Source organism: Ictidomys tridecemlineatus, chromosome X (genome assembly GCF_052094955.1).
Source record: "Ictidomys tridecemlineatus isolate mIctTri1 chromosome X, mIctTri1.hap1, whole genome shotgun sequence".
Classification (NCBI taxonomy): domain Eukaryota; kingdom Metazoa; phylum Chordata; class Mammalia; order Rodentia; family Sciuridae; genus Ictidomys; species Ictidomys tridecemlineatus.
Genome location: NC_135493.1, coordinates 75287008 through 75310662, shown reverse-complemented (window position 1 = coordinate 75310662; position 23655 = coordinate 75287008). Strand labels below are relative to the sequence as shown.

General features: G+C 48.0%; 2 protein-coding genes across 10 annotated transcripts in view; one reads left to right on the top strand and one right to left on the bottom strand.

The window, feature by feature from the left end:
• Positions 1-23655, bottom strand: part of Nhsl2 (NHS like 2) — a 289493-nt gene that overhangs the window by 10396 nt on the left and 255442 nt on the right. For 3 of the 8 annotated variants that reach the window (XM_078034696.1, XM_040281926.2, XM_078034699.1), the window contains 6 exons: positions 11856-12011; positions 9652-9779; positions 9169-9361; positions 6714-6845; positions 2879-5191; positions 116-248 (listed from right to left, as the gene is read on the bottom strand). In XM_078034696.1, the coding sequence (XP_077890822.1) occupies positions 116-248; positions 2879-5191; positions 6714-6845; positions 9169-9361; positions 9652-9779; positions 11856-12011 (3055 nt within the window). The remainder of the gene's footprint in view (positions 1-115; positions 249-2878; positions 5192-6713; positions 6846-9168; positions 9362-9651; positions 9780-11855; positions 12012-23655) is intronic. The other 5 variants (XM_040281928.2, XM_040281930.2, XM_078034697.1 and 2 more) reach the window with 4 other exon arrangements.
• Rtl5 (retrotransposon Gag like 5) lies at positions 12117-17265 on the top strand. Of its 2 annotated transcripts, none has more exons than XM_078034702.1 (2): positions 12117-16227; positions 16684-17265. In XM_078034702.1, the coding sequence occupies exon 1, from the start codon at positions 12545-12547 to the stop codon at positions 14597-14599; it is 2055 nt and encodes a 684-aa protein (XP_077890828.1). In that variant the 5' UTR covers positions 12117-12544; the 3' UTR covers positions 14600-16227; positions 16684-17265. The 2 variants fall into 2 exon arrangements, with proteins under 2 accessions (XP_077890828.1, XP_077890829.1); XM_078034703.1 differs by having other exon boundaries at positions 12117-16253.

The window sequence follows — 23655 nt, the reverse complement described above, 5'->3', positions numbered from 1 at the left end:
TATGTGAGTATCTGAATGTAGTCTCCAGTTGCAATTGTAATGGCTGCTTAGAGGCAGCAGTTTTTCTTTAAGTAGAAAAAGGGACTGCAATAGAATGAAGGAAAATGGTTCAGACCTGTGTATCACAGTAAATAAATCTTCAGTTGTGCGTGAAGCCACAAACACGTCATCATCCTCCTCCGCAATCCATTCGGCTGTTTTATCACTGATTAAACTTTTCTCTTCAGTGCTTGGCTCCACAGAACTCCCTAGGCATAGAACCAGAAGGAATGAATGACTTTGACCACAACAGATAGGACAAATCACATTCATTCTTATATGTTTATTTCATCACATTTATTCTCATATGTTTATTTCATGTGATGTTCAAAGTAACTATGGAAGGGCAGCAGGGTGGAGATTTATAATGCTTTTGTTTTGCAGAGAAGGAACATGAAGTTAAGAAGAATGATTTGCCCAAGGTAGAGTGAGTGGTGAAGATTGCTCTGGGTTACTGTTTTCATGCACCTTTTTCATGACAACAGGTGGTCTAAGCATTCTCTTGTTTTATTTTAATTTTTATTTTTTTAAATAATTTTTTTACTTGTGGATAAACACAATACCTTTATTTTATTATTTTCATGTGGTGCTGAGTACTGAACCCAGTGCCTTATACATGTTAGGCAAGCACTCTATCACTGAGCAACAATCTCAGCCTAATTTTTATTTACTTATATATATATATTGTCCCAGTGTTAGGGATGGAACCCAAGGTTTCACATGTGCTAGATAAGTGTTCTATAACTGGGCTACACCCCTGGCACCTCTCATTTTAAATACATCATTTTTTATTGGTGTGTAATAATTATGCAGAATAGAGGGTTTAATTATGGCATATGGGGATTAAACCCAGAGATGCTTGATCACTGAAGTATATCCCCAGCCCTTTTAATTTTTTAAAAAATTTTGAGACAGGGTCTTGCTAAGTTACCCAGGTTGGCTCTAAATTTGTGATCCTTCTGCCTTAGCTTCCCAAGTAGTTAGGATTACAGGTGTGCACCACTGCTCCTGGCCATATCACACAATGTGCTCAACTGAAATCCTATTACCTCTTCTTGCCATTCCTTTCTCTCTTCCTGATCTTTCCTTTACTCTATTGGTCTCCCTTCTATTTTCATGATATCCCTTTTCTCTCTAACTTGCACAAATGAGAGAAAACATATAATCCTTGCATTTATGAGTCTAGCTTATTTCATTTAATATGATGCTCTCCATTTTTAAAACTCAAGGAACTAAGAGCAAGCTTAAGGAATGACTCTTATCCAGTGGGTGAAAGTGGGACCTGTCTGAATCTCAGCAGGAACCTGTGGAGTATGAGGAAGCATATTCTTTTTTTTCATTTTTTTGTGGTACTAGAGATTGAACTCAAAGGTGATCTACCATTGAGCTACATCTCCATCCCTTTTTATTTTATTTTATTTTGAGATGGTATGGCTAAGTTACTGAGGCTAGCCGCAAACTTGCAATCTTCCTGCCTCAACCTCCTGAATTGCTGGGGATTTAAGACATGTGCCACCACACCCAGCTTCAGGTAACATTCTAAAATAATCCGTGACTTTGATTTATTTGCTTGTTTTAGAAGGTCATGAGATTGTGAGATTTGTTGTTAAGGATTTTAAAAAGATGAGAAACATGGATGAGCCTTGAGGACATTAAATGAAATAATCCAGTCACAAAAAAGACAAGTACTGTATGATTCTACTTCTTTGAGATATCAAGAGTAGCCAAATTCATAGACCCACAAAGTAGAATGGTGGTTGCAATGGCCTTGGGGGAGGAGGAAAATAAGTGTTGTTTAATGGGTATAGATTTTCATTTTTTGCAAGATGAAAAGGGTTTTGGAGATGGGTATCTCAACAATACAAATACATTTAGCCCTAAAGCAATGCATACTTAAAAATGGTTAGGATGGGTGCTGGGGATGTAGCTGAGTGGTAGAGTACTTGCCTTGTCTGCTTGAGGCCCTGGATTCAATCCTCATTTACCACAAAAAATGCTTAAGATGGTAAATGTTATGTGCACTTTACAATTGAAACTAAAAGATGGAAATTAGCCAGGTACAATGGTACATGCCTGTAATGCCATCTACTCAGGAGGCTGAGACATGAAGGATGGCAAATTTGAAGCCAGCCAGGGTAACGTAGCAAGATCCTGTCTCAAAACAAAAAAATAAAAAAGGACTTGTGATGTAGCTCAGTGGGAGAGAACCCCTGGGTTCAATTCATACTAGTGCAAAAAAAAAAAAAAAAAGAAAGAAAGAAAGAAAAAAAAGTGAGAAACAAACAAAAAGGATGTGAATCATTAACTAGCTCTTATGGTTCCAAGTAAGTGTATACCTCTCGATGGCACCAAGAAAGGCTACTGGTGGTGATATAATTCATTGTTTTAGAAGCCTGCATGCCAGCCATGGCACTTGAACTTGATCTGTGAGTGTACTGAGTCCCCTGCATGAAATTACATTTATTGGTTAATGGAAAGTACTGTTCATTGAGATAGAATGCTAGGCAGGGGATGCATGCCTAGTGAGTAGATCCTGATGTCCTAGTGTCCTAGGGGCTAGTTTGATTTCATTATCTCAACACCTGAATCAAGGGTAGACTCACCCAGACTTGACTTTGGAGATCTTCCCTAGATCAGTCCTGACCCCAAGGACAGTAAGGCCTACTTGCCTACAATTCCTATTCAGAATAACCCAAATCCTCAAGAGGTGTTCCTACTGATTTGGTTATCCTGGGATGAGGATAAGCATTCTAGGGCATCTGCTTCTTCCTTGGGTACTCCATCCTCACCCACATCCCTCCTGTGATTAAAAGAAAAAGCCCATGGGCAATTTACTAACCCAGAGAGCTTGCCTCCTTTTCACTGTCAAACTTTGGAGCTGAAGTTGTCCTTTTACCAGGCAGGTCATCCCTGATGGGGGGACACTTGGTATCTTCCTGCAGGGTGATGATGGGACTGAGAGGCAGTCTTGGTTCTGCCACATAGGCCTCCAACTGAGCTACTGGAGAGGTGAGAGGCAGGTACAGCACACTGGGCTTTTTTGGTACAGGAGGTGGAATCTTGCCCGTCTTTCTCTCGGCTTCTTCCTGGCTCTGGAGGCTAATTCTTTCAGGCAGGGCTCTCACCTTGAGGCCTTCGTCCCCCATATATCCCTGGAGAGGTTGCTGTGTTCCTGAGAAGAAAGCACCAGAGGAACTGGCAAAAGGCGTGAAAACAAGAGATGAGGGTCCTGTTGACTCCCCTGGGCTCCGGGCATCAGGGAAGCTAGAGGGCTTTGGTTTCCGCATCACCGTGTAGCTGTCTTGGGGGAGCGGCCTCACAGGTTGAATGGCATTCTTGGGGGTCACAGGTGAAGTTAGTGGGTATTCCTCTGGGACAGATGGTGGTTTATGGGTCAAGCTCGGAGGCCTTCGGGCCACTGGAGGCTTCTCAGCTACAGGAGGTTTCACCTTTCTTTCTGGCAAGGTGAAGACTTCTGCTGTGGGTTCCTCAGCATAGTCTGGGCTCTCAGTGTCATCTTCTGGCTCAGACTTGCTGACTGACCTCAGGCGAACAGAACGCAAGTCAGACTGAGTAACCATGGGCATGACTGGCTGGTTGGGACTAGTTTTCTGTGCCAGCTTGGCCCCAAAATTGGTATCTGAGTGATGGCGGCTCACCTTGGTTTTACTGCGGATGGAGATACTCATCCCAGACAGATCTAGGTTGGCTGAAGAGGTCAATGGTAGGTCAAATGAAAGCCGTGACTTGGAAATTTTCTCCATTGGTGATGTTGGGGGTAGTGATGACTTTCTTTCAGGTACCACTGGACGTACCCGGACACTGCTGCTTGAACTGGGTAAGTGGCCCAGGGTCAAGGACATGGAGACAGTGGGTGTTGGTGTCTCTGACTGGCTGGAGTATCCACTGGAAGGTGACATCAGTCCAGTGGGCCTTCCTGGGGAGGATACTTCTCTGGCCTCCACCTCGATGGAGAGTTGGGAAGGTGTCGTGGCTCTGGAGGTGGAAGGAGAGGCAAGAGATTCTGAGCTGCCTTGAACTTGGGTACACTCAATGACTGTGGTGCCAGTGGCAGTGCTGGAGCTAGACAAAGATTGGTAGGTGTCACCAGACTTCCAGTCAGTAAGATACCAGTGGTGGGAGAATTGTGTACCTTCTGAATCTTTGAGGGTTGGCACAGCTGGGTGACCCTGAGCATCTGGATGGGATGGGTTATGTCCTTGGTGTTCCAAAGACAGGCATAGGCTCCTGGGCCTCTGGTCCTTGGGCAATGCTGATCCACCTTCTGGCAAGAGGACTGGCTCATCTTTGACCAGTGAGACACTGCGTGTTGGTGGAGAAGGCTTCTTTTTGGCCTTCTTGAGCGAGATACTCTTGGATCTCTGCCTTCTGTGACGGGCCTCCTGCTCAGCATTAAGGGATGCAATGTTGTCAGCACTGTTACTGCCCTCAGAGCTTGTACTGGCATAAGGCAGAGCACAGGCCTCACTGGCCTTCTGTTCTTCTTCGTAGTCTACATCTGTGGTTCCTGAGTCTGTGGGCACAGATAATGACCGCTCCCGAAATCTGCTGGTCCCACCTGGGCCTGTCTCAAGCCTTGAGGTACCACCAGTCAGAAGGCCAATCTTAGGGGGTCTTTCTGGCACTTGCCTTCGTTGAGTAGGGTGCTCAGAGTAGCCAGTTAACCCACTGCACCCTGCTGGGTTATCGCGGGTGACAAAAAGGGAAGCTGCTTCTTTAGGAACCAGAGGTGGAAGTGTATTCAGAGAGACCCAAGAATTCCCCGAGGAAGGATTTTTTCCATTTTCATTGACTTGACTGCTCTGGCTGGTGGCACTTGGAGTTATGTAGGTAAAAGCATCTCCCTTCCAGGAAGCAGAGAACGTTGATTCTGTTGGTCCATTGCAAGAACTGGGGACACTATATACCATTCCCATGCTCTCCATGCCAGGAGGGTCTGGGCCACCACGTGCCTGGTGAGGGTCTTCGGGCTCACTAGATGGATTTCTCAGTCCTGGAGAGGAGAGATTTGGGAACCGAGCTTCCTGCCCAACAGCAACTCTTCCATGAACATTTTGTGGAGCTGAGTGGCCAGGCCTGGTGTCTGAGGTGATAGGTCGAGCCACACTGCCTGCCGGGCTGTTGCTGTGACCTGCAGGAAGAAAGCACAGAACATTAGGGGTACAGCAAGGGATCCCTCATCAGCTGTTTTGAGACAGGAGCACCAACTTTTTGCCAAGAAGCATTTACCAACAGCTTGCTCACAATTCCTTGGTTCTTCCTTTTCATAGATGAGGATGCTGGGGAATTTGAGTTCCTGCCCACGGCCACAAGTGAGTCAGGGTACCCCTGAATTGTCCAGATGGCTGCCAAAGATTTTCCAGGTTTGATGATTCCCTTTAGAGGGGAAGAATCCCATGGGAACACCTTGAATTTTTCCCATACTTTCTCCCCAGGCTCATGAAACCATCACAGCCCCCAGTGTCTGTCAATCCTGACATGAGAGCAAAGGCTTCCAAACTGACTAAGGACAGCACTGTGTAACTTGCAGCTCTAGCAGCAAGTGTGGAATATGCCAGAGGTGGAATGCCCAGAACCTAACTGCATTTTTGGCACTTGTTGTTTTTTACCTTTGCAATGCAAAAGACTCAGAATAACCTATAGATGTGAGGAAACTGCTCAGGTGTTGCAAATCTTCAGAGGTTTTTCTCATATACACAATTATGACTATTGTATCATCATTATTATTACTTCTGCTAGAATTTGTACAAATAGCCACCATTTATTGAAAGTTGACTATATACCAGGCACATGTTAGGCAGATTACACAAAAAAGTCTAATCCTCATAATGACTCAACTGGGTCAGTATCATTATCCCCAATTTACAGATGAAGAAGGTGAGGCTCAGAGTGGTTATGTAACTTGGACAAGGCCTCATGGTTAGTAAGTGATCACATCCATCTTTCTGGTGTGTGTGTTTTATTTTATTTTATTTTATTTTTTGTGGCTCTGGGAACTGAGGGCCTTGCACATGTTAGGCGAGTGTTCTACCACTGACATTCCAGTCTGGGTCTGTGCTCTTGGAAAGCATTTGGTAATAATGGTTCAGTGAAGAGGTGGTTTTGGTGGTGATCCCCCACCCCACCCTGTTTATCTATTTGTTTAAATTTGGCATATGTGGTCACATTACATACATTTATTTATTTATTTATTTATGTGGGGGAGTACTTGGGATTGAACTCAGGGGCACTCAACAACTGAGCCACATCCCCAGCCCTATTGTGTATTTTATTTAGAGACAGGGTCTCACTGAGTTGCTTAGCACCTCACGTTTGCTGAGGCTGGCTTTGAACTTAATGATTCTCCTGCCTCAACCTCCTGAGCATCTGGAATTACAGGTGTGCACAACCACACCCAGATACATTACATTTATAATGGAAAACAATAACGTAATGAGCAAATGAGTTCTGGGAACATGCTCTCCTTATTCAGTTGATGCCCTTGACAAGACTCTCCTGGCTATCCTTAATTACCACATTGGTTTTCTCAGGATGTCTAAAGTCCCACCCCTTTGAATTATTACTGTTCCCCAAAACCACAATGCCACTTGGGTGGCAGGACCGGTGGAAGTGGAAGAGGGGAAGGTTCTGGGGGATTGCTGTGGTAGGGTCACCTTGGTCTCGCTGGGAAAAGTTAGAGAATCCAATAATGGTCCGCCTCCGCCTCAGGGTGGACTTGGGGTTCACGGCTGTTTCTGTGTTAAACAACGAGTGTCGCAAACTTGCGTGTTTATCAAACTGCTGTCCTGTAGCCAAAATAAAGACACTTGGGTGCATCCTGGTTTCTCTTTAAAGTACAGTGAAACTGGCCTGAGGTAGAGAGAAGGGATGACGGCAGTAGCAATGAGCATGAATAGCATCCAGGTGGTGGCACTTCTTCCTTATCCTTCCCTATTTGGTGCAAGGGACACATGCTGTTTCTCAGGCTGCATCCAGGTCACCTTTAAATCTTAGGTGGATTAGGGCAATGGTTTTCAACCCTGACTTCATTCTGAAATAAACTGGGCAGCCTTTGACTCTTCCAAGGCCTGGAATCCACTCTAGAACACTTACTTCACTCTGTGAGAGTAAGGCCTAAGTAGAAAGAAGTATTTTCTAGAACCCCTCCTGCAGTTATTCAGATGTACAGTCAGGAGTGAAAACCATTAGTGCAGAGTGACTGTCTGAGATTAGATGTTGCTTGACTGTGATATCTTGTGAGAAAGTCTTTATGGGGGCCAGGTGAGGCCAGTGTCTCCAAGAAGCTGTCCACTGCTCCCCCTCCACCATCTAGGAAACAGCCTGATATTCTGTTCCACAGTCTCCTGGTCACATTTTACCAAAATTGGCTGCTGCATGGTGATGTTATCCCCCACACCCCCACTGGCTCTTTTTTCTTTTCTTTTTTTGTTTTTTTTTGCAATGATCTTTTTTGCAGTGCTAGGAATGAACTTGGAGTCTTGCACTAGGTAAGCACTCTAGGAGCTACACCCCTATACTTTCTTATTATATTTTAAGACAGAGTCTCACTAAATTGTCAAGGTTGGCTTTGATCTTGTGATTCTCCTGCCTCAGCCTCCTGAGTAGCTGGGATTAAAAATGTGTACCGCCATACCCAGCTGAGCCCTAGCTCTCTTAAAGTTCTGGGTCAGTCTTTGGCTTCTGCGAAATTGCTGGGGCAAAGTGGGGGTGAGGCAATGCTGTGGAAGCAGGTACGCAGTTCCCCTCTCCCTGTCTCTCTTTCAGTAACTGGCTTAGTAGATCGTCCCCTCTCAGCCACACAGTTGAATGTGTGAGTATGCATGTGTGCATGCACATACACACACAAACATACAGATACACAGCAGCAAGTGGCTCTATGGGCAAAAGTCAGGGTCAGTAAGATAGTCATTTAGAAACAGAGTGCCCAATATCACTTTGTGAGTCTCTCCTCATCAGCCCTTATTCCTCTGGCATATTTCCCTAGGTGATGGACTCTACTTCCTGGCTTTCATTCCCCAAGATGACTCTAATTGCAAAGGATGTTCCCTTATCCAGGGAACATCCTCACATGTGGTCAGAGCTGTCCTCATTGTCTTCATCAACTTGTTCCAGCATAGCAGGGCTTGTGCTGGCTTGAAGTTTCCCTGTGATTCCTTTGGGTCACTAAGGTCTTGATTTCATCAGGTCCCTGGCCCTGTCTCTTCTGTCATGACTGGTTCTCTTTCTCTTCCCCTTAGAGCCAATGTTGCAGAGGATGCCACAGACCCCCAGAGTCACAGCCAGCTGGGCTATAAAGATTACCTCCCCACTCTCAAGGTTGTCCCAGGGTCCCTTTTGGTCTTTTTTGCCTTAGTCTCTATTACTACATCCTTTTCTTTTTTTCTTTCTTTAGTGGTACTGGGAATTGAACTCAGGGGCACTCTACCATTAAGCTACAACCTCTGGCCCTTTTGCTTTTTTTTTTAGTTTTGAGACAGAGTTTTGCTAACTTGCTGAGACTGGCCTAGAACTCGTGATCCTTACTGCCTCAGCCTGCCAAGTAGCAAGGATTGCAAGTGTGCATCACTGTGCCAGGCTTACTATTTCCTTCTCTTGAAAAATTTGCCAAATAAGTTGAGGAGGCCCACCTTGCCGGAAGACCTAGTGTGTGGGAAAGGGCTTTTGGTCTGTGCCTGGGTGACCCTCCCCTCTTACCATCAGTCCTCTGACTCCTACCCTCCCACTCTGCCTTCAGTTTATACTCCAGACCTAGCTTTGTGCACATGACATTGTCTTTCTCCAAACCAAACAGAACTCCCAAACTTTAAGTTTCCATATACGCTCTGAAGAACATCCAAGTTCACAAAGTTTTAGAGCTTTCTGTTAAGAAAATTTTGTTTGCTATCAAATGGCATCAGCTAGAGTGGCAGTGAGGATAGGGAGTGAAGGAGAGCAGCCAGAGTCCCCCTTCTGCATGCCTCCATTCCCTAGTGAGAGCCGTGACTGTGACAGTGCAGGGTGAGCCAGTAGCAAGACAGTGGCCCTCCCTCCCCAGAACCCAGTGCATTTGGAGAGGATGGGCTGTAGTGGCATGGAGGGAAGCAAACAGGTGGTGCTAAGCAACTCTACCAGAGATGTTGATGGGCACAAGATCAGACTGCGTGGAGCAGGGCTGAGGCCACCGCTTTTCCTCTAGGATGGGCAGAGGGAAGGGGCCATTCCAGGCAGTTGGCTTGTCGGCTGTAGACAGGCTCAGGGAGGCCTCAGGGGCCCTCACACCCTGGGTGGTAGTCTCATCCTCGCTCAGCTGCCGTTTTGTAGGCTGTTGGGAGAGAAGGTGATGGAAAGGGTGTGCTACAGACTGGTGATGAACCAGAGCCCACAGGATGACTGTTTAGGCAGAGTGGTTGGAGACTTCATCTGGGAGGCAGAAAAGCGTGGACAGGTTGCCTGCAGGTTGCCTGCTGTGCAGGGCCCATCCAGTGGGGCCTCAGAGAACTCTGCTGGTGAGCAGAGGTGAGCAGTAGCTTCCAGTGGGCAATGTAAGCAGCTGGAGGTCCCCTGTCAGTGGAAGCAGGCTGGCTCTCCCAGGTGGGGTAAGAGGCAACTCACCATCAACACAAATTCCAGACGTTTGGCAGACTGGGGCCTTGAGCTGGGGGTGGGCTCAGGGGCCTCATCAGAAGAGCGGAAGGTCTGCCCCAGAAGTCTGGCTTCCGAGTACTGTTCCTCATATTCTTCTGAAAAATAGCACAGTGGAGACACACTCTAGGGGGCCAAGGCCAAGCACTGGGCTCGGGGAGGACCACAAGCCAGGGCTCCTGCACTAGCTGCCAGGCCTGACTCATGTTCTTTCTTTGGACTATTCCTGGTGTTGGAGCCACTGGATTTGGAAATAGAAAGATGCCTGCTTCCATGAGGGCAGAGGAGAAAAGAAAGTCAATAAATCTGAGCTGTGTCACTTCAGGCACCAAGTCTTCATCTGATGGCCTCTACCTTAAGTCCTCAAATCAGAGTAGTGGCTCAGGATGCAGATACCTTTTGCTAAAAGGTCCTTTGTTTGAAGCCCTATAGCTCTTCAGATTTTCCGCAACTCTAGCAAGGAAAGATCTACGTGAAGCAAGGAGAGATCTAAACTGGAAAGTCCTGTCTGGAGCTCTTTCCTGGATGACAAGAATTCTTACTTGAGCTTGTATAGATCTGGTTCCACTGCGGGTGGGGTCATATCTAGGAAGGCTAAGGGGAAGAAGAGGAAAGGAGAAGGTAGCAGCATAGAAGAGGGCCAAGTTCAGGGGCATCACCAGGGAATAAGGATGAATGAGATTTGAATGGATTTGACTGAAGAGATGACGCAGATGAATAAATGAAGGAAGAGACAGTAAAAGAACAAACATTCATGGCTCTCTATACTTTGGACAAAGACTTAGAATCATGGAAACTTGGGCTTGCTCTTAGGGTTCTTTAATCCAACACTCAGTTTTGTGCTCAGACTTCCTCCTCAGCAGCCCTTCTACATGCTCTTTTTTTAAATGGCTTTTTATGAACCTTTATTTTATTCATTTATTTATAAGCAATGCTGAGAATTGAACACAGTGCCTCACACATGTGAGACAAGCGCTTTACCATTGAGTCAGAACCCCAGCCCCCGATGTGCTCTTTCAGCATCAGAGCACACACCTGCAGGGAAGGGGAACTCACTCCCTCCCAAGGGCAGCTCATTCCTTCCATGGACAGTTGGGGCAGTCAAGCATATCAGAAAAGTTCTTCCTTATCTGGAGGTGGAATCTGCCTCCCTCTGAATTTCTAACCACTGGTCCTAATTCTGCCCATGGCAGCAATACAGAGAACACCAACTCTTTTTTTCTGCATGGCAGCTTCTTGTTATCTGAACACAAGGCTCATGGTGTCCCTCAGCACCTCGCTTCTCTAAGGTCACCACTGCCTTAGTAGGGAGGTGGAGGTTATGGCTACAGTCCAGTTGGGAGGCCCACTGGCTGTTTTTTATTCTTCATTGGCATTAACTGTTGTTGGTATAGATAAACAGGAGCTGACACAAGACCTCTATGCATTTAGCATCCACCAGGCATGTCTTGGGGGATCCAGCCCTGCATCAGGGGCTTCTGGAAACCCATGAGTAGTAAGAGATGTGATTTTTTTTTGAGATGCTGTGAATAGAACCCAGGACCTGGCAAATGCTAGGCAAGCCTTTGCCAATGTGCTACATCCGCAGCCCAGAGATGTGATTCACATGGAGAGGAAACTCAGTCTGGTTAAGAGTACAAAACAGGGGAAGTCTGAGTGCTGTATAGTGGGCTAGTGAGGTGCTAGTGAGGTAGTTGCTAAGCAGGAGGCATGTGGGCACAAAGTTACTGTAAGAGCAGAGTGAGTGAAGCCCAGAATGGGAGACCCCACAGATGCCCCCTTTGTTTCCTGATGCCAGGATTCCAGAGGCATGGGCAATGAGTCAAGAAGATGGTTGGAGGGAATGTGGGCCTGCATTGTGGGAGTCTCCCACCAAGATCTCTTTATGAAGGGTTTGCCCCACTGCTTTGCCTTAGCCTCTGTCCATCCCAGCACCTATGGACTACTGAACTGAAAACAGAGGAGCAGGAGACAGACATGGAAATAGAATGTTTAAGAATAATCAGTCTGTAAGGTGAAGATAGAGAACATGTGCTTTGTTTTTTGATAGGTTTGAAACTGTTCATTTTTCTCTCGCTGGTCCCTGTCCTCTTTCTTCTTTTCCTTTCTCCTCCTGCTGCGCAGCTCGCAGCTCGCCTCTGGGCTCCGGCCGCAGCCCCCCTCCCTCTCAGTACCTTGCAACAGGCTCTGGAGATTGAGCTGCGCCTCGCGAAGCAGCTCTTCTACACTCGGGGGCCTGCCAGAGGAGAGGAACACGTTCACTGGCTGTCGCCATGACGACCTCGAGTGGGCAGTCGCTGTCGCATTTTCCCGACTCGAGTTAGCTGCAGCTAGGGAAGGAGAGAGTCAGTGAGAGGCGCAGCTGAGGAGGGGGTGGGGAGCGGCGCTCCTCGGCCAGTGGGCGCCCGCGTTTCCTGAAGACCCGCCCCTGCCGGGGGGGGGGGAGGGAGCGTGAGGCTGCGCTTAAAAGGCAGGGAATCGCTGTCCGCAATATTTTTCCTCGACAGATCCTGCCGCAGTCTGCTCCCTCCCGCACCACCCTCCTCCGCCCTCCCGGCAATAGTCGCCGCCGCCGCCGCGTCTCCTGTGTCCTCTGCCTGTGTTTCCTGGTCCTGCACCGCCGCTCCCGCTTGTTCTCTTCTACCCCGGCCTTGAGGTAACGCGTCCAGGGCCAAGCCGCCGGGCCCTCCGCCCCGAGCGCCTGCCCTCAGTGCTCGCCGCGGTGGGTGTGGCTCGGCCTGCCCTGTGCCCTACTACCGCACTTCGGTTTCCTCTTGCTCGCCGCCGCTACATTTCGGCCTCCTCCCCGGGCCCCTAGCTCCCCGCCCCCACTGCCGGAGACCGAGCCCCTGAGCTAGTCAAGATGTCCGAGGCGGCAGGAAATCTCAATAGCCTCCGCATGGCGAATGTGGCCCTGCGAGAAGAATTAAATGCCCTTCGCGGGGAGAATGCCAATTTGGGCCTTCAGCTGGGAAGAGCCCTGGCCGAGGTTAATTCCTTGCGGGGCAATGTCTCCAGCTACGTCCGCTGGCCAGTGCCCATAGTACCCCTTATTGCCGAGGAGAACTTTGAGTTCCCGCTCAATGAGATCGACGCCATTCCCGAGGGAGAGGGGCCCTTCTTGTGGCCTCCCCAACGCACAGATCCCGAGTTTGTCTCGGATGATCTTTTGATTAACGTGATCCAGGACTACAGCAACCCCCACGGGGTCAGTGATCCTCCTCTGCCGCCTAGCCCACCCCCGCCGGAGCAGCCCTCACCCCCAGCGTCAAAGGAGCCGCCCCCGCAGCAGCAGCAGCAGCAGCAGCAGCAGCAGCAGCAGCAGCAGCCGCAGCCGCAGCCGCAGCCGCAGCCCCAGTCGCAGCCACAGACCCATCCCCAGCCGCAGGCGCAGCCCCAGCCCCAGCCCCAGCCCCAGCCCCTTCTGCCACCATTGGAGAGACCTAACATACGGCTCTTTTCTGGCGATCCAGTCTACCTGGCTGAATTCCTGATGCAGCTAGAGACCTTCATAGCTGACCATGAGGATCATTTCCCTGGGGGTGCTGAGCGGGTGGCCTTTCTGATCTCCTTTTTCACTGGTGAAGCGAGGGACTGGGCCATCTCTGTCACCCAGGAAGGAAGCTCCCTGCATGCCAACTTCCCGCGCTTCCTGGATGAAATCCGTAAGGAATTCCGTGGCCCCATACCCCCACGAGTGGCTAAAAAGGCCATCCGAAAGCTCAAGCAGGGAAACTGTACCCTGGGCAGCTATGCAGATGCTTTTCAGTTCCTGGCCCAATTCTTGTCTTGGGATGACTGCCGCCTCCAAAATCAGTTCCTCAAAGGCCTGTCGGAATATTTCCGAAAGGAGCTCTTATGGTCAACTGAAATGGCCGACCTGGATGAGCTGATTCTTGAGTGTGTGGAGATAGAAAGAAAAGTGCGCATCCCCAAGCCAATCAAGCTCCCTGGGGTGCGCAATGTCGTCCCTCCTTTTGCTCCCACCCCTGATGAGGAAGATATTATTGATGAACAGCGCTACCATGAGGATGATGAAGATGGGATATGCAGACACAGCTCTTCCCTGAAGGACCAAGACATAAGGGCTTTTGGGCAAGAGGTGATAGAGGAGGAGAAGGAGAAGAAGATGAGGGAGGAGGAGAAGATGAGGGAGGAGGAGAAGATGAGGGAGGAGGAGAAGATGAGGAAGGAGGAGAAGATGAGGAAGGAAGAGGAAGAAATGAAAAAGGAGAAAGAGAATGAGGAAGAGGACGAGGACAATGACGACGACGATGATGATGATGAAGATGATGATGATGATGAGGAGGATGAGGATGAAAATGAGGAGGGTGAGGAAGATGAGGAGGAGAAGGAAGAGGAGGAGGAAGAGGAGATGAAACAGAAAGAGGAGGAGGAGATGAAGAAGAATGAGGATGACGATGAGAATAAGGATGAGGAAGAAGATGAAATTGAGGTGGGGAGCCAGGAACCAGAGCAGGAGCCAGAACAGGAGCAAGAGAGGGTGCCATTGTTTGAGGAGATGTTTGGTGAGATGGGCCATGAGCACCACCATCACCACCACATCCACCACCACCACAATGGGATCCATGTGATAGAAGAACTGATGGAGATGGAGGAGCCTGTTCTTGTTGACACTTCAACCCAGACGATTAGCACAACCATTGGCTACCATGCTGAGAATTTCCTGGGTGCATCACCTCCCATAATACAGCCCAGCAGACGGAGGAACCAGAATCGAGTCCCACTTCTGGAGGGCCTTCCAGGTACCAATTCACCATTCTACAGCTCCCCACCACTGATTCGCCGTGCCGGTCGCTTGGGGCAACGCCAAATTCGAAGACGTCCCCCGGTGCTATTCCGCCTTACTCCGAGACAGGGGGGCCACCGAGCTGCTCGTGGCCGAATTCGCGTGTGAGTGATGGGGCAAACTGGCCACCTGGAACACACCCTTCTACTGCGTCCCCTGCCCCTGCTATTGCTGCCACACTTGCCCCATGTACTGACCAGTCCTTAAGGGAGTTCCAGACCTGCCCAACCTGAAGAAGACCTGCAGAGTTCTAGACTATCTCGCAACCATGATCAGAGAGAGTGACATGTGCTCAGCCAAGGCCACCTGGGAAAGGATAGGATAGCAAAAGCTGTCCTCTTGGCATATACTCTGCTCAGTCCTGCCACAAGCTAGAGAGCAGGTTTCTGGGCCTGTTCTCGTGAATGAACTGGTCACCCTTTTGTATTCCCCTCTAGTTGTGCCCAGCCTCTCCTGCGTTTATTCACCCTGTGTTCTACAGTTTTATCCTCCAACTGGCTCACCAGAACTTCACCCAATGCCTCATTGATCTGCCCCAATGATTGAAAGGACAAGCTACATTGAACTCCTAAAGCCACTGAGGCCACTTACTAAATATAATGGACAGCGAGCAGGATGACACCGGGAAATGTGCCTAGAAGGCTATGCTTGTTTTGTGCTACACCTCCAGCAGAAGGGCCTGGAAGAGGACCCTACATGTAGCCCAGTGAGAGTGTGCAAAGCCACATGTAAAATTGACAATTTGAGATTTGTTTGTCCTTAACTGACTGTGGCAAGCTGCCTCCACTTCCAGCACTTGAGTTCATCTTTCTTCAGACTCCTATATTAGAGCCCTTGGAACGGCTTGGCCAAATCTGGGGCCTTCTCCTCTTACTACACTGTCCTCCTGGACATCCCCAGAATACAGCTCGACATGGCAGGCCCCACCCCTTTCCTTGATGGTGCCTAAAGGGGCATTTGGGGTGGTAGAATAGGAGGAGGAAGAGGGAGAAACCACATGACTGCTTCAAATCCTACAGAGTAAATTTCCTTAGGGAAGAGGGTCTTCTTTCCCAGCCAAGCTTTGGACTCCAGCCCCCAGCCAAAGGTCTCTGCCAGCGACTTTCTGTCCTAGAGGCGCCCTCACTAACCTTCCCTTCCAAGATAACCAGAGAGAGAGTGAGCAAGCGCCCACGGCCTGCTCCTTAACTCCCTCCAACTCTTAAGGAGGAGAGTCGGAAGGTTGCCTCTAGAGATTGTACCCACTGCAGCCTTGCATCTTGGACACCTGCTTGGCTCTCACATGGGGGTCAGTCTCTGGGCTGTTGCTGTACTTTGATTGGACAGTAAGGCTGATGGGGGTGATGCCTCTTAGGCACTCCTGGGACTCCTCAGTACAAACCCAGACAGGTGCCCTTATAGAGAGACCTGCTGTTTGCCTTGAGTCCAGAAAACACTGCTTCTTCAGTGAAAAATACACATTTACTATGTCAGCTCTGGCCATGAAATGCCAGCCAAATCCACTCCTTGCCTGAACTGCCCCTGGACACTGAACTCTCTGCACAGTGCCTGGCAGCTGGGCAAGTGCAGCCAAAGTGTCTGTGGCCAGAGGGAAGAAAACAGTGAATGAAGTCTCTGTTCCTCACCGGAGTCTGACAGATAACCTCAGCCCAGCCTTGGGATTTGGGGCCTAGAGGCCAGAGGAAGGAGCTGGAGGAAGAGGAGTCACAGAGATCCAGTCCTCAGACTGGTTTCGGGTGAGATCTCTATTCATCAGTGGGAGGTAAGATGCCCTTTTGTTTATAACTTTTGTTTCTCAACTTGGGAATCAGTGGGGTCAGGTTCCTATAACCTGTTGCTACCTTTAAAAAAGGTTCCCTAAGGAAAGAATAATACATAGTCATTATAGGAAAATTGGAAAATAGAGAAAACCCTAAGGGAAAAATACTCCAAACATGCAGATGTAAGTACTGTAAACAGTTTGCTGCCTTTCATTCTAGTGTGTTCTTCCTGTGTCTTTTCAAAGTTGAGATCATCCTGCTAGCTTTCCATCAGCAGGATTTAAAATGGCTGCCACCTCTGCCATTATGGATATTGAATACTTTATTTAAGAATCCTTCTAATTTGTTAGACGTGTCAGTTGTCTGGTTTTCCCCATTCCCACCAGGGGAGAAGTAAACAACCTTGTAAAGATAGTTTTATCTGTTTTTCAGCTTATTTCCTTGGGAGAGAGTTCCAGAAGGGGAACAGCTATTCATCGAGGCTGTGGATCCTGTTTGCTGATGTCAACACGCTGGCCCTGCTGCCTGTGAACTTGTGGAGAAGTGCAAAGGACAGGTGCCTTGCACCCCCACTTCCAGGGATCCCTCAGCACAGGCCCTGCCTGTTCCCATGGTGCTCACCCTGAACCCTTGTAGCCTCAGCCAGGGAGAGAGTGGATGAGCAGTGAGCTGGTTTCCGGGCCTCTAGGGGCAGAGGGGGCTTGGGCTTCCCTTTGACCCTCTCCCCGCTTTCCCAGATCTTCAATATTTGTTGTGATGTGACAGCCACAAGAGCTGTAAGAGGAACTATGAGCTTTGGGTGTTTCCTTGGGTTGAAAGAGGGGTGGGGGGTGGGTGGGAAATGCATGCAGGGGTATGAAGGCAGCCCAAGAATTCCCAGAGGCTCGGGAGGAAACCCCCTTGAAATAAATGTGTTATTGTTGTGTTATTGTTGCACTATTGTGTTGTGAAGATAAGAAATTGCTCTGTACGCTAAAGCTTCTCTCCTCAATAAAAATATAAAGGGTGTGTAAAGATCGTGTCTCTGTGTTTTTGAGCAAGCAGAGATGGGTACCTAGGAGGCATCAGGTACTTTCTAGGCACCCTGGAACCCCTGCCTGAAGCCTTGAAATTCTTAGATGAGCAAAAGAGGCTCAAGAGGGCTGCCTATAGGCCTGCACTTTTGTGGATGGCAGAAATTGTTGGGAGGGAAGTAGAAACATGGGGCATCTTGAAAAATTGCATTAGTTCTACACATGCACACAGCGGCGACTTTGAGTGAACTAAGGGAAGCCAGGCTAAGTGAGTAGGGAAGAGTGCCCTTCCACTTTGTGGCACTAGGTGGTGCTATGAGTCGCCAGTGAGCTAGCTGGTGAAGCTTTAGAAACACAAAACCCCAGAGCAGTGGCTTTCCAGCAAGATTTCCCCGCTCCTTGCAGACTGTGGGGTCAGAAGAAACTCAAGCCCATTCTTGGATTTGTCCAAGTTTCCTAGATATTTTTTCCCCTGAGGAAGTGGGTGGGGAATGCTCATTAGGCCCCTGTTACTTCTGTGCCAGGTGCTTCACATCTATCATCTTACTTCATCCTGAGGGGCAGGCACTATTCTCACCTTCATCCTGGACATGAGGACACAGACATAGGGAGAGAAGTCACTGCCCCATTGGTACCTTCATAGCCCCACAGTTGCTACTTAGCTCCTGAGACACTTAGCCCCACCTCAGCCCCTACTTCTTTGGTCCTTCTGTCTAATAGGCCAGGCTGGACTGGTTCTGCCCTGCCCTGCCTCTTTCTCCAGCTTAAAGAATTCCAGTGGAGATACAGCTCTCATTTCTGAGGCACATTTGCCTTGCATCCTTAAGAGTAAGGAGGGAGGAAACCAGCATGTTTCTGATCGTGTTGGGCCCTTTCACCAGCATCACCTCATTTCATTGCCAAAATATTTCAGTGAGACAGGTAATGTCTCCCTTTAGAGCTGAGGGATCTGAATCTCCAGATTTTAGGTTCCATGGGGGGCTCCAGGTCTTTGTGACTCACAAATCCATGCTTTCAATTCTAGTGCACCATGCTGTCTCACAGGAAAGCCTCTCCACAAGCGCAATCACAGGCCAACTGCATTCTGAATCTTGTCAAAGAAACCAAGTATGTGTCAATTGCACTAGATCTTGAGTCTCTAGGAAAACCAGCCAGGTGGTTATTTGTCCTGCAGGGAAGGGCCTGCCCAGGAAGGCAGGCTAGTGGCAGTGCTAAACATATAGCTGACTACACTTTTGGAGGAGGGATGGGGCTATGGAGCTGTGAGCTGCCTCAGTGAGCACTGGGGCTCCCACTTAGGCTTCAGGGGGTCAGAAAAGGTCTCCAGCACTCACTGCTGGGATTCCTCATGATGTCACAGGTAGGAATAAGTGAGTCCAGGTGGTATAAGGACCAATCAGGGCAGGTAAGAAAAATAGAAATCCTTATCTCAATCCTTCAGTTGGAAGTCCTGTGAAGCTAGGGAAGAGAGCCTGAGATTTTAGTCCATCCCTGCCATTAATTCCATTTGGGATCTTGGAAAAGTCCGATCCGCTCTCTGGTTTCATCTGTTTTGTCACTGTTGAGACCCTGGAACCTAGCATATGGCTTGGTACACAATAGGAACTCAACACTAGTCTGGCACATAAATGAAAATGTGAGTAAACAGGCTGCTGGATGGAGACCTAGAGGAAGCCTGCTAAGGGCATCTGCAGGGAGTACTAGAGGATTCCCTCCAAAATGGAAACAGGAGCTAAAAAGTATCTCCCTCACCTGGAGGGATATATTGACATGAACTTACATTCAGGTTCAGAATCCAACTGTAGGAGCCGGGGTGGGGGAGACATGGCTTAGAAGCATGTGAAAAAAAATGCAAGTGTATGTGGGCTGAGAATGAACTGACAGATTAGAGATGCTATTGCCTTCCTGGGCTGCTGCAAGCACCTAGAGGTGAACAGGCCCCACCTGGGGTCCTGGCTTCCTAGCAGGAACCTTTTTGCATTGAGGAGCAAGGAAATACCAGAATCAAAGAAAAGAATGAGAGAAAGGGGGAGGCAGTGGAAGGGGGGCTGGGGGAAGGCAGAGAATATCTTGCAACATGTGAAGCAGGCTAGTTTGTTGTAATCACACTTTTTATAAGTGAGGAAATGGGCAGCCAAAAGGTAGCAATTGGCCTAAAATCACTGGCCTCATGTCTGGAGTTTGACCTTGAACCCCAGCAGTCTGACATCCAGAACTGGTACTCTTAAACTCTATCCTCTACCCCCACTGAGGCTGAAAGAATCAGAATCTCCAGGAATTTCTATTTCTAAAAGCTCTCTAGGCAATTCTAATGCCCTTCCCAGCCCAAGGCAGAACAAAGACTTGGGGACTAACTAGCCCAGGTGACATTCAATGGTTCTGAGCCTTCCCATACAATTCCCAGAGCAGGAACCAGCCCAGAGACCCAGTCCCATCAACCTAGGAAGTGACTGAGAAATAAATGTGCTAAGATTCCCCAGCATGTACTATAGTCTGATGTAAGCTTACATATCCTGGACACATCCCTCAGATAGCTGCTAATACCCTCCTGAGAGAAACTGTGACAAAGGGTGGGTGCTAAAGTCTGGTCTTGGAAAACTAGGTCCATTGGAGCCAAAGCTTGTGCCCTTGACCTTCAGAACTGGCTCATGAGGCTGTGGGAGGGGCTGTGTGGGTTCCTCTGGGGGATAAGCACAGGCATTAACAAGCCCAGAAACTACCCTCAAACGGGGAGGTCCACCTCAGGTTAGCACTTCCTGCATCCTGCCCAGACTAGGGAAAACTCAGCAGGCCACCTCTCCCTGGGGACTCCATGCAGAAACACAAAGCCCAGAGTTCTTGGTTGCCCTGGCAACAGCAGGACCTACTTGGAAGAAAACAGTCTTTTAAAGGCTTAAAAGGGTGGATATTTCCTTTGACAGAGAGCAGGCCCTGACCTGCTCCCTGCATCCTCCTCCCCTTCCTGTCAGCCCCACACATATGGGTAGAGCTGGGGCCCCTCATCTCAGCAACTCTTCTAATGGGGATGGGGGTGGGGTGTGTATTTTCTGGAAAGCAGGGCCCTGGCTTTTTATTCAGCTCTCACTGTGGGCTGTTAATGTGAGAAAGAGGCTGAAATGGAAGGTGTGAACTCCTGGCAATGGCCTTGTGGCCCAAGGAAGCCTCATCTTGTAGAACCCACACAACAGAACATGAGGAAGGCAAGTGTTCTCAGCAAGTCTAGTCTTCCTACCCATTTACTGCACAGAGATGAGACCTGTCTGGGCATGGGACACTGTGGAGGTGGCCAGAAGTTCCAGACTTCTTCCTATTTCAGCATCTCTTCCTCTCCCTCCTGGACTATTAAAGTAGCTCCTTGCTAGTCTACCTGGCCCCTAATCTCTACTTCTAATCAATGTATCTTCTATATGCCTGTGTGGTGGTGTTGGGGGCATGCTATGGTGGTCCTTTGAATTCACAGATTTGGACTTGTTGCTCCTATACAAAACCCTCAATGGCTCCCCTTCCTCAGAGGAAGACTTGTGGACCAGACTCTGGCATTCTTCACTATCTGGTCATAAACCACCCATGCTGTCTCATCTGCCCATGCTATCCTTCTCCTTTCTCTTTAGTCCAAACTTCAGACATCATGAATGAGTTCCTTCTTTAATTCATATATCAGGCCCCCTAGCTTCTCTTTTTGCACATTCCATTCCCTTTGCCTTAAAATTTCACAAACATTCTGGGCAAAACCATAGTCCCAGTTACTCGGGAGGCTGAGGTAGGAGAATCACCTGAGCCCAGGAGTTCAAAACCAGCCTGGGCAATATAGTGAGAACTGGTGTCAGAGAAAAAGATAGAGATAGAGATAGAGATAGAGAGAGAGAGAGAGAGAGAGAGAGAGAGAGAGAGAGAGAGAGAGAGAGAGAGAGAGATATTCCAAACACAGGTCCCATTCTGAAGTAGAAGAAATAAGAAATAGGTAGAAAAGGGATGGGGATGTGGCTCAGTGGTAGGGTACTTGCTTCTCATGCATGAAGTCCTAGGTTTAATCTCCAGCACCACAAAAAAAGGAAAAAATAAATAAAAGGTAGAAAGGTGACACAAAGGAAGGACAAGAAAATAGATTTTTTTTTTTTGCAGTACCTGGAATTGAACTGATGGGAGCTCTATCATTGAATAGCAACATATCTAGCCCTTTTTATTTTTAATTTTTAGTTGTGACTGGGTCTCACTAACTTGCCCAGGCTGGCTTCCAACTTCCTGAATAGTGGGATTACAGGTATGCACCACCACTCCTGGCAATAAAATAGAATTTTAATTCAGAAGTTCAGCATACTTTTCCAGACTTGTCACTCCTGGAGCCTATCTCCCTTCCAAGCTCATTATTCCTAAATTTTTAGGAAATCTGTAAATTTATATGTGCACTGTTAATTACCTCCCCACCTAAATAGAATAAGCAAAAAAAAAAAGAAATTTTGAGAAACCTATAATTTAGGGGACTTTCCAATGCTATCTATTGGTCAGATAATGAAGACCACCTCAGCCTAAGGATTCTAGATTCACTAGACCACCAGAAGCTGTCTTGAGATCACTGGACTCAGATCATTCCTGCCTATCTTTCCATACCCACCCCTCATCAGTTTCCTTTAAAAGAAGAGTTATGAATTCCAAAAATGTATCTCTCACTCTTGAGATGGCCCTCGTTGCATTCTCCCTTGGATGTGTATTCCTTGCCTTACCCCCAGAGGGATCTCCCTTGAGATCACTCCAATTCTCCCTTGAATACATTCTACTTCACTAAAAGAACCTCTCTCTATGCCTGTGAATGGCTTGTGCTGAAATTCTTTTCTGTCACGAACACCACTGGTCCTGAGTCAAGTCTCTTAGGATCTTCTTCAGAGAAACCTCTCCTCCTGTGACAACTCCACCTGGCAATCTTCTCAGCTTCTTCCATGAAGCTGCTTCTACTCTGCAGAAAAGCCCCATCCTTTCTGAGTTTCCACTCAGCCCCCTACCTCTAGGTCCTACTGGTCCCACTGGCTTGACCAGACTAGGGAATCTGGGTGCAGAGGCTGGCCCATGACTACAATGTAAGCTCATGGCTATGAGGCTGATATTCAATGAGTGTGAGAATGTGGTCTTGTCTCCTTTGTAAATGGAGGCTGCATTGACAGTAGCTTGCTTTGTTGTTGTTGTTGTATGTTTATTTGTTTATTTGGTACCAGGGATTGAAACAACCAGGGCATTTAACCACTGAGCCATATTCACAGCCCTGTTTCTTTTTTATTTTGAGACAGGGTCTCTCTAAGTTGCTGAGGTTGGCCTTGAACTTGAGGTCCTCCAGCCTCAGCCTCCTGAGTCATGGGGATTACAGGAATGTGCCACCATGTCCAGCTGGCAGTAGCCTTTGGAAGGAGGACTGGCTCCCTAAGACTTGGCCAAGGGATGATGGTATGCAAGTGAAGATGGGAGCCCCCGCCCCCAAAAATGTTGGCAGTGTGAACAGTAGTGATGAGCAGGGATGAAGAAGCAGGAACTTGCAGAATAGGTTGCTCCTTACCAGCTGAGCTCTCTGTTGATGACCACCATCTCTTTGGAAGTCATCACTCCCTCTCAGTGGTAGAGAGTGACCTCTGCTGGGCTTGAGAGTCACTCAGACCTGGTTTTGAAACCTAGCTCTGCCATTCCCTTGCTGTGTGCCCTTGAATTGACTGGTTTACTTGTCTAAGCCTTAATTTCCTTTGTCTGAAAATGGAAGTGATAATAAAGTATATTTATAAGCTCATTTATATGAACTAGCAACAATGAAAATAGCTAGTACTTTGTTAGCACTGAATGGGGGGGCACTAAGTGCTTTACATATATTAATCATCACAATCACCCTATAAGGTAAATAGTGTTATTACCTCTCCTTTGGTATATTAAGAAACGAGGCACAGGCTGGGGAGGTACATCAGTGGTAGATCACTTGCCTAGCATGCAAGGCCCCAGTAAGTAAGTAAGTAAGTAAATGGCCCAGAAGTTGAACCTGCCCAATGTCATTAGCACATGCATGCAAGTTCTTTTGAATCTTGCAGTAAAATAGTCAAAGCTCTGTGGTTCAGGAATGAGGCCCAAGATCCAGGGCAGGGACTTAACCATTTCTAGGTCATGGATCCTTCTAGCAGTTTGGCAAAAACCTCTTGACCCTTTCTCAGAATAATGTTTCTATGTGCAAAATATAAAATACATAGAATTGCACAGAAAACCAATCGTACAGAAGTTGCTATAAAATATTTTTATCATTCTTTGGTCCAGTTATATCACGATCTAATAATGATTAACTCACAAGATTTAGTAGCAAGCATGTAGACTAGAAATATTGCAAATTGATGAGCAGAAATAATTTTTTGTGTATAGTGTCAGGGAT